At 41.2% G+C, this 10093-nt stretch overlaps 1 protein-coding gene across 1 annotated transcript; it reads right to left on the minus strand.

Annotated features, from left to right (window-relative positions):
* Window positions 1-223: 223 nt before the first annotated feature.
* LOC139626084 (retinal Mueller cells isomerohydrolase-like) lies at window positions 224-9131 on the minus strand. Its single transcript, XM_071486263.1, has 14 exons — window positions 8983-9131; window positions 8306-8388; window positions 7443-7593; window positions 6817-6924; window positions 6445-6586; window positions 6036-6183; window positions 4872-4953; window positions 4625-4757; window positions 4157-4299; window positions 3938-4067; window positions 2464-2578; window positions 1865-1959; window positions 1612-1723; window positions 224-821 (listed from the first exon to the last, which is right to left on the minus strand). Exons 1-14 carry the CDS (start codon window positions 8991-8993, stop codon window positions 676-678), a joined length of 1599 nt encoding a protein of 532 aa, XP_071342364.1. The 5' UTR covers window positions 8994-9131; the 3' UTR covers window positions 224-675.
* Window positions 9132-10093: the final 962 nt, after the last annotated feature.

Consider the following 10093-nt stretch of genomic DNA (forward strand, 5'->3'; position numbering starts at 1 on the left):
AGGTGGACAAAGTACACAGCTGTTATTTCAGTCAAAGTACAGATACTCCCGGTCAAATTTTAAGAGCTTTGCTTCAAAGTCACGAGCACTTCTTAGAAATGGAGTGGAGTCAAAAGTACAACATTTGTCTTTTAAGTGTAGTAAAATCATAGGTTTCCAAAAAAAAAAAAAAAAAAATATATATATATATATATATATATATATATATATATATATATATATATATATATATATACTGAAGTACAGTATTCAAGGAAATGTACTTTGTGACTGTCCTTCCCAGATTATGAAAAACAACATTTTCAGTGCAGTAAATGTTGTTTTTGTAAAATCTGTGACTTGTCGCTCTGAAGCAAGCTTGAGCCCAAGGAAAAGCAGAAATAGCATTAATAGTAATTGCTGTATGTTGCTGTTATGTGTATATGTTGCAAATACTTTATGTCCCAAAAATGAAGAACAATAATCATTTATAAATCATTTTCGTACCACTAATGTTTACTGATGTAAGGAGATTTTTTATGAGTTTAAAGTCACCAAAAGAGTCATGGTTGGTTCAGATGTAGATCAGTTACTGAAGCAGCAACTTTGGCAGAAAAAAAAACAACGTATATTTCTGATTGAAAGGAAACAGGTACTCTATGATGTGTTTCGGTCGAGTGAGGTCGAGAGCCGGGGTCACGGTTTGTACATGCCGTGCAATGTCACGGGGATGATGGTGTTGACCTCCGCCCGGGCCAGCTCAGTCAGTTTCCTGGCATCCAGCACCAGCAGGAAGCCTGGTCTCTCTGCACCCGGCTTCACCACGATGCTCAGCAGCACACCTGCAACACCGAGACGAGAGGGAGGGTGACAGTATGTGTGTGTTTCCACCACAGACATGACCATCCTTTGTTTAAACTTTTACAAATGTCCAGGGGCTTTACGGCAGTACAATACTACTGCAAATCAATCTAGTGGCCCTTTAAGCTGGACTTTGATCAGGCTCAGATCAGGCTGAGGATTAAATTAACCATTTGGTGTTTCAGTGTTTGCTGGCAGTTCATTCTTTTTGTTTGAAAACAATACAGATACAAGGGGAGGGCAAAATTAAATTTTGCAATCTTTTCAGTGCATTATTTCAATCTGTTTGCTTTGGAGTCATAAATACATTCAGGGCTGAAGTAACAAAAACACGGGCTCCTTCTTAATAATAACAATAATATTAATTTAAAAAAAATATATATATATATTCATATTCAATATATATATAGTCATATTCATATTCATAGGTGCCTTTCAAAGCACTCAAGGACGACTTATGACATGCTGTAAAAGATAAAATCCAACTACAAGGCATAAAATACAAAATAAATTAAAATAAACATAATTGCATTAGAATAAATACATTAGTGAGTTAGTAATTAATGATTAGTTTGTTACTGAGCACACATTTATTTAGGAATATGTGTCACATAAGCACATGGTGAACTGAAATAATGGAGCTGTTTAAACTACATTTGAACTCCTGGCCCCTCTTTAAAACAGGGTCTCAAGATTATGCATGAATACAGGTGTAACTCTGAGTTTATTTGCGAAGATGTGAGAATGTGTGAATGCGGGTGTGCGTCCTACCATCATCCTCCTCTGCAGCTCCGGGTGTGGGTACAAACAGCGGCTCTGACGGGTAACACTCTTCCTCCTGCCACACCCAGGTCTCTTTGGTCTGCACGTTCAGCTTGACGATCTACAGCAGTTCAACAACAAACAGCTGTAATTAACAGCAGCATTTACACTGTCACATACTGTGTGTGCTGGGGAGCCAGTTAACCTGACAGGCCCTGGCACTGTCTTTGTCTTCTTCTGTGAATGATAGCAGGGCTCCTACCCTATCAGGGATGAAGTGGTTGAGTCCCAGGCCATAGGCGAAGGAATACTTCTTCCCACGACACCGGGAGTAGTTAATCTGTGGAAACTCAAAGGCTGAGAGAGAAGAGAGAGAGAGAGGCATCAATACAGTGAAAAAAAGAGAGAAAGACATCCATATAAGAATATAAAGAATCATACTCCAGTTTACTCAGTCTCTTGGCTTTCTTCAGTGGATGGCAGTCGCTACACAAAGTACTTTTAAATCACTTCTGAAAACACATTTTTAGCAAAAGGCTTTTGAACAACCTCTTTCAAATTGCTTTCATATTGCTTCTGAAAACGTATTTATTTATTTAACGTATGTAAGAATTTTTATAACTTTTATCAACTTTGGTAAATTGGTCGGCTTGTGTATATTTATATGTTGGATTATATATAAGTTGTTTTTATGTGTTTCTGTTTCTTCTTAAGCCTCAGTCTGGCTGTAAACAGGTTTATTCCTGCTGTAAAGTCGGGCATTTTAACACAGGACTCCATGGTTTTGGAGCAGCCTCATTAGAGGAACTGCAGCTTCTTGGCCCTCGGCCCCGGTGGGTTGCCACTTGGTTTGTCTCTCACCCTGCCTTGGTCCAGAAAAGAGGACTTCAGGTTCGAGCCAGATGGTGCCATCACTGTGAAGAACAGCAGTAGCTGTAGTGTAGGACAGAGACACCAGATTCTTCCCCTGCTCCTCCTGCACACACACACACACACACACACACACACACACACACACACACACAATAAGACATGAATACACACTCCTGTATGTTTTATGGGGGTGTAAGAAAAGAGTAGTTTATTTGAAAAGATCTATAACCAAAGAGATGTCCAAACAGAGCTGTGGCTCTCATGAATTTTCCCCTCTGAGGTTTGTGTGGGGAACATGATGTGAGAGTCACACAGAGTGCTGCGGCCGCACATGGAAATAATTTGTGAAGATGCACTTTTTTTTTTCAGGCTTTAGCCTCCGCCTTTTAGTATTTTATTATTCTGCCACCAGCAGTTGGTTTCATTTGAACATTGTGATCAGAGGGGGACAAAGTACACAGCTCCACTACTTGAGTCAAAGTATCGATACTCCCGGTCAAATATTACTCCAATACAAGGGAAAGTTGTTCAAGTGCTGGAGTACTGGCTTTTAAAAATATTTAGGTACTCAAAAGTACTGTTTTGTGTTATGTCAACACATCGTTGTATCATTCCACAGTGTATTTACAGAAGGACTCTTGCGCCACTGTTGTTTTGACAGTGATGGGGTTTGGTTGTGATAAACGCAGCAAAAAATTTGCAAAAAGGTAAAACCTGGACTTAAAATAAGGCCGTGGCCTCTGGTGAAGAATCCTCTGCCTCATCTTTAACGTAGCTGCTGTCAGGACACCACTAGGTCCAAACTGAGCTGTTCAAACATGCCTGTGTTTGGTTTTTCTCCTGTGATGAACACAGCTTATGGTCGCACTTTTCAAAATAAAATAAAATAAATTCCACTGACTAAAAGCTCTGTTTCAAAGTAATGAGTACTTCATAGAAATGCAGTGGAGTCAAATAGAACATTATTTGTCTTTAAAGTTTAGTGGAGTAAAAGTCACAAGTTTAAAAAAAACAATATCACTCATATAAAAAAAAACTAAATTACAGAACTCAAGTAAACGTACTTCGTTACTGTCCACCCCTGATTGTGATGCTTGTTGCAACCCCTGCCACCTTTTTGTCAGATCTGAGACCAGAAAATATTGACAGGTCTTTTGTCTTTTGTTTTTACTCTTCCAATGCCCTTATTCAAGCATTATCTGTAAGTACTGCTGTTAATACAGACGTTTTACGATTGTTCATTTGTTATTTAGATGGCAAGTGATGAAAAACAAACAATAAACTCTAGAATTATTTATTAAGGACATGAAATTACTGACATTTATATCAATTAATGTGAGCTGGACCCATGTATGTATGACTGAGCAGGCCTACAGGGCACAGGCCCGGGGGCCAGAGCCTCTGTATGAAGAGACTTGGTGTGTGTGTGTGTGTGTGTGTGTGTGTGTGTGTGTGTACTCACCCTGTGTATATCCAGCGGCAGTACGTATCGTCTGACCTCGGGCTGAGGGGCTCTCATGGCTGCTTTCTTCACCTCCTCCCACTCCTCCTTCACGTTGGCCAGGTACAGGTAGTTATACACAAAGTCATGACTGCAAACAGAGATAGAGAGGTCAGGATGATTACACAACTGACACTCACACACACACACACACACACACACACAGAGGGTCATACTCGCCCTTTCCATGTGCAGAGGTCGACGACAATGAATCCCTCGTCCTCGTAGGCGTTGATGTGGTGGAAGAGGTTGAAAGCTGATGTTCTGAACTTGTGGCTGCTTAAATAACCTGCTGGGTCTTTAGTGGCCAGGTGGAACCATGTCTACAAACACAGACACACAAACTGCATATGAAAGGGAAATGTAAAAGCTGTCACATGTAATCGGTTAATCACATTGATTCCCTTCCTAGCCCCTGAGGGAGGGTTTTGAAACTCTTAAACGGGCGACCAGACTGGGGCAGAAATTCAAAACAGAGGGCACATTTGTAAAGCGAGGTCATTTTGTATCAGTTTGTGGTCATTTTATGTCTCTTTGTGGTCATTTGTAGTTTTTCTCGTGTCTCTTTGTGGTCATTTTGTGCCTCAAATTTCATTGGCGGGACCTTGTACCACCGCTGGCCGCCCCTCTGTCCCCGCCCCTGCCTACCCCCATGCTGTCGTTGGATTCGAAGCAGTCCATGTATGTGGCTCCTCTTACGCTCCAAGCCGACAGGAACTTGAGCAGGTTGATCTTCACCGGCTGCTCCACAAACACAAAATAGTTGTCTGTCATACCGAAACTACGGAGAAGACAAGCAGGCATGGAGACAGAAGCATGGACGTAAACATGGGAAAAGTAGACAGTTTATATGAATGTGAAGCATCACTTCTGTATTGGTGAGATAAGTGGGTACCTGTGCATGTATGAGGGCTTCAACCTCTCACTGCTGGGGAGCTGAACCACGACCTGTGATTTCTCTATGGGGTCTGATTTGTCTGGAGGCACAGGGACATACACAGAGTGAGTGTGACACTGGAGGAGACAACATGAGCACAGACAGACGTTAGTGCTGTCTGCTCCCCTCTCATGAAGTCAGAAGCACAAACCTCTGTCCATTTAGTCTCTGTTCTGGAGCTTTTGACAATATCACACAAACTTCATTAGCAGACTGGTCTTTATGTCTCTTATTGGCCTTTTCCTTTCTTTTTTCATTTCTTTTCTTTTTCTTTTCTTATTTCTCCTTTTCTTTTTACCTTTCTCTGTGTTTCTCTCTGTGTTTACTATCCATCCATCCATCCATCCATCCATCTTACAATAACCAACAAATATCAGTGTGGGTTTCCTTTATGATGGTTTGACTGTATTACATTATAATTCATTACATGATATATAATTTTGAAATCACACACAGTCAACCAGCACTATTCAAAAGCACTTATTTAAGATGAGTTTATGAATACGCTGAAGCTGTGGCGTGTGTGTGCTTTTAGATTTCTGATCAGTTCATAATGGAAAAAAACAAAACAACAACTGAGGATCAATTAAAGGTCCCATATTTTACACTTTTCAGGTGTTTTTTTTGAGGTTTCGATAATCATAAGAAGATATATCTGGGGTTTTTAGTACCGAAACAATCATACCAATAGTTTTTACATGTCCTCTCTCTGGAGCTCTAGTAACAACAGATCAAAGAGGCTCAGATTCTCTCTTCTGATTGGCTGACTATTTTCTGAGTGGTCCAATAAAAATACAGCAAATTTCAAGTAAACACTCAGAGAAACCAAATCCTGCAAGGTCGGATGGTTGGTCGGCTGGGGGCATAGCTAGCTGATGGCAGTGACTGTACGACATCACAAAGTTCCAGAAATCATGACGGCTCATTTTAAGGCTCAGTTTCTGAATACAGGCTGTGCGCATTTCTCTGTGGACCGAGGCTTTGATACTTTCATAGTATTAATATAGAACCTAGACCTGCTTTATAATCAAAACAGACATGGACATCTCACTTTATACGAAATGGGACCTTTAAATATCGTATCTTCTGTCAGTGACAGTGTGACGTCTGAGCCAAACTCACCTTTTTGAGCAGGTGGGATCTTGATGATGTTATAAGCCAGACTCATGTTCTTGCCAAAACAGTTACCAATGTTATAGACTGTACCATCGGTGTCAGTGTGGGGGTGGGCAGTCACCCCATTCACTGAGAGGTACTTGGACAGGTCCACCTGGTGTTAGCACACAAACACGAGACAGAGAATGACTGGAAGAAAGAGCCAGTCTGGTGAAGAGCCTCTGTCATGGCTTTGCCAAAAACAGCAGTAATGTGTCTAAGCCATTTTCAAATGGCATCATCATTTGTTATTGTAAAAATAAAGACATAAATATATTGTAACTGAAAACAAATAAAACCAAGATGGAGGTTTAAGTCACACCTGAAGTATATTTTAGTGTTCTCAAATTGTAAAAGTAAACCAGTCAGCCCTCACCTTTGATAACGTCTCCAGCGAATCAGGATCAACCTTGGTGATGTAATTGGTCTCTGTGACGGCGTAGAAGTCTTCACCGATTGGATAGATGTTCACTAAACAGTTATCAGTCACTTCAATGCCTCTGAAGTAAGTGAAGAATCTAAACAGACACGAGAACAAGGAAAACTGTTTCATTTGTAAGAAAATCAAACTGTTAAAACGACAATTAGTGGATTTAGGGGCACAACTGCACCCAGCCAGGAAATGCTTCCAACACATAACTCCAATGCTTCCATGATCACAGGAGCATAGCACCCACAATATCTGATAAAAAAAGACCTGAGCCGCAAACTTTCGGTTTGATCATTTGGAGTCAAGGGTCGGGGTTACCTGGAGAAGATGTTCTTGCAGGGGTCTGGGTAGGCTGCTGTGCCAAACTCAGTGATGACCACTCTGTTTTCAGCCATAGCACGAACATATGCATCCGTCCTGATGAACCTGAGTGCAAAGACCACACGCACGATGTGCCAGAGAACCATTAAGCCACATAGAAACTATCCACTAGCCACTATCCAGTCATTTTATTATAAAGGTCTGAAATCTGTGAAACACAAGACTGATTCTGCTCAGTAAAAAAGGAGAGCGAAGAGGGATTTGCTGTGGTCTGATTATTGTTTTGGTTTCTTCTCTCCAGTCTGGATGAATTTACCGCCAGCTCTTTTCCTCAGCTGCATGGAACTGCATACCTCTGCGCTAACAAAAATCAGATGTCACAGAAGAAAAATCTGCATCGAAATGATAAAAGTGACAAACAAAGGGATGTGTGTGACCGTTTTTTTTGTCAGGAAGGGAAAATACTGAACACATTCACGATGCCCAACATTAAGGAGGCCCTGAAAGGCATGTAATGAGTAGGTCATAGTTCATCCAGGGGACTGAGGGTTGAATTCTGTGTAAAGCTATCACCTCGGGACTCAGTAGTAAAGATTTTGTAAGGTAACAAATAGGATTCTTACTTCCTGTAGTAGGTCACCTGCCCGTTCTTCAGGTCAAACTTGTGCATCAGAGCCTGTCCGTCAAACAGGTGGTAGAAAGGTTCATCCCCCACCTCGAAAAGACCTGGACCCATCCTGAGAAGACTGCCGCCCAGCCATGACGGTATGACACCTGCACACACACTGGGATTGAGGGCTCAAACAAAACAAGCAGTTTTCTGATCGAATAACAAAAGGGCAATTAAAGTAGGCTATTAAAATGTATCATTATTTATAACACTAGAATGTATTTGTTAACAAGACTAAATGATTCTACACGTCATGATAATTATAATATAATCATTAACATGAAATTGCCAATTTTTCTGAGTGAATTTAAAGCATCAAATATATTCACATAAATTGTGATCACCTGGTGATGATTCTGCCTGATAAGACTTAAAGAATGTCAACAAAGAAATAAAAATACTTGGGCAATATATAAAAACAAAGAAAAACATATACATAATTGTTAGGGAAGCCCCGATCATGTATGAGATCGACCGATCCACGGCCGATAGCAATAATCTTTTGTGTTTTGTCACAGCAGCTGATTAAAGGACCACAAAAAGTCATCATTACTGAGTCAACATGTTCAACAGAGCAGCACAAAAAAAACTGCAGAATCAAACTACTGCATTGCACAAATCCTTTATCCAACAAGAGAATGTGATTATTACACTATAGCACACTTCAAACAAGACACACACATTTTAAATTGCAAATGTACATTTTTTGCGAGTGCTCCTGCCAATCAACCAATCACCTATTTTTAATGAAAACCGGCCGATCAATCGGGGCATCCCTGTTTGTCTGTGTGGAGGCTCTGGGTCGCTCTTTCCTACCAGTGATCTCTGCAGGTATCGGTTCATTCAACTCTTCCACTGTCTCAAAGATCTTCCTGTAGCCTGCAGCAGGATGTTCCACACTAGAGAGGAAATGAAAAAAACTGAATTAAAGGAACAGTTCTGCAGCATGAACAGTTTTTAAACCAGCCTGCCGGCCTGCCGGTGTACAAATGCAACACACTGCTGTAAATGATAATTACAAATCAATGGGAGCTCTGGATCCAGCCAAAGGCTTATTTTGACATCAACCTTGGAAAACTACACCAGTGAAAACACCACAGCTTGTGCAGTGAATACAGTGCGGAGAATACAGCTGAAACTCTTTCCAGGTTATTTAACCAAGCTATTTTTCCAGAGTAAAAAAAGGTTCTCACTGCTGCGTCAACATCCTTTTCTGGAGTTTCATGCTGAAACTCAGAGTTTAGCTCAGTTTTTCCATTTGCAGTGAAGAAAATTATTGTGTAAAACTCTGCTTCGTCTTGAAATCTACATGGTGGCTCATTCAGTTTTTGTCATTTACTGTAAAATGTTACTTAGTGGCATCTGCAAGCTGCCCCCTCTTATTTCATTCCTGGAAACCAATACATTTAACCAGTGAAAAGTTGTTTCAAAAAATAAGTTTCGATCCTAAAACATGCAAAACCATGAGAGAAAAGACGGAGTGTTTTGCTCACCGGCTGGCCATGCTGCTGTACGCTGTTTACACTCTGTAAACACAAGTTGCTTGCAGTAGAGACTCCAACTTGCATTTAAACCACACAAACATTTCCTGTGGTGGGAGATGGAAACTGGAACCCCTCCTCTCCCATTCACCCCCTTCTCTCATTTTCTCCTCCCCTTTTCCATCCTTCCTCACTCCCTCTCCCTCTGTTCACTCCTTTCATGCCTTTTGCTTGCCCGCTCCCTCTTTTCTTTCCCCCTTCCACCCTTCCTCCTCCTCCTCCTCCTCCTCCTCCTCCTCTGGTCTTAACAAGTCAGCTTTGTCCCGTCTCCTTTCAGCCGTCTGGCCCTCAGCCTCATGCAGGATGAAAACAAGTTCTTTGTCAACCTGGGAACACAAACACTCACACACCTACCGATGAGGTGGGTCAAACTAATAAAGTCAGCTTTTAAAAGCGGTGTGTTGCTGTTTGAATGTGGATATGCATGTAGAAAAAGGAATCCTATCTAATTAGTTCCAGACTGCTTCAAGAAACACTCAGAAACTATTTTAATTGGCTAAGTCTGGAGGGAGAAAGCAGCAGGGAGAGAGAGAGGGGGGGGGGGGTGGGGGGGGGGGGGGGGTGGGTGGGTGAATGATTAACATTTTCTATCTTTTTGTCCCCTGTCATTTGGATAAATGGAAGCTGAATAGACGGAAGAGAGGGTGAAGCAGTAATCTGTCATCTAGTGTCTCGAAGCTGATGCAAGCAAGTTTAAGACGACTGATGCTGGTTCCTGCTTGTAAATAAGTAAACCTCACAGCCCCCAACCGTCTGACATGCTCAACTCACCCCACAAATAGGCTTGTGTTGGACAGTGAACAACATGCTGATCATTTTACCATTTAAATGGCCAAAAATGGAAAGATTGACCTCAGAATATAAACCAAGTCATACTAGGTTACACAGTGTTTTTGATTTTTTTTGTATTGCAGTTGATATTACATTGTTTTTAGCTGCGTTAGCGACAGGGGTCTATGGGGTCCACCGCTTTGGTCCAGCCTAAAATATCTCAACAACTGTTGGATGGATTACAATGAAAATTTGTACAAACATTCACGGTCCACAGAGGATGAATCCTGTA

Source organism: Trachinotus anak, unplaced genomic scaffold (genome assembly GCF_046630095.1).
Source record: "Trachinotus anak isolate AG129_WGS33_773 ecotype Australia unplaced genomic scaffold, CSIRO_AGI_Tana_v1 ptg000010l, whole genome shotgun sequence".
NCBI classification, from domain to species: Eukaryota; Metazoa; Chordata; class Actinopteri; order Carangiformes; family Carangidae; genus Trachinotus; species Trachinotus anak.

What these genes read in the sequence shown, in the direction of transcription:
- LOC139626084 (XM_071486263.1), bottom strand. An exon ending in CTTTTCTGGACCAAGGCAGG is followed by an intron (nt 1,960 to 2,463) that starts GTGAGAGACAAA and finishes CTTCTCTCTCAG; the next exon opens with CCTTTGAGTTTCCACAGATT. An exon ending in AGCTGCAGAGGAGGATGATG is followed by an intron (nt 822 to 1,611) that starts GTAGGACGCACA and finishes TCGGTGTTGCAG; the next exon opens with GTGTGCTGCTGAGCATCGTG.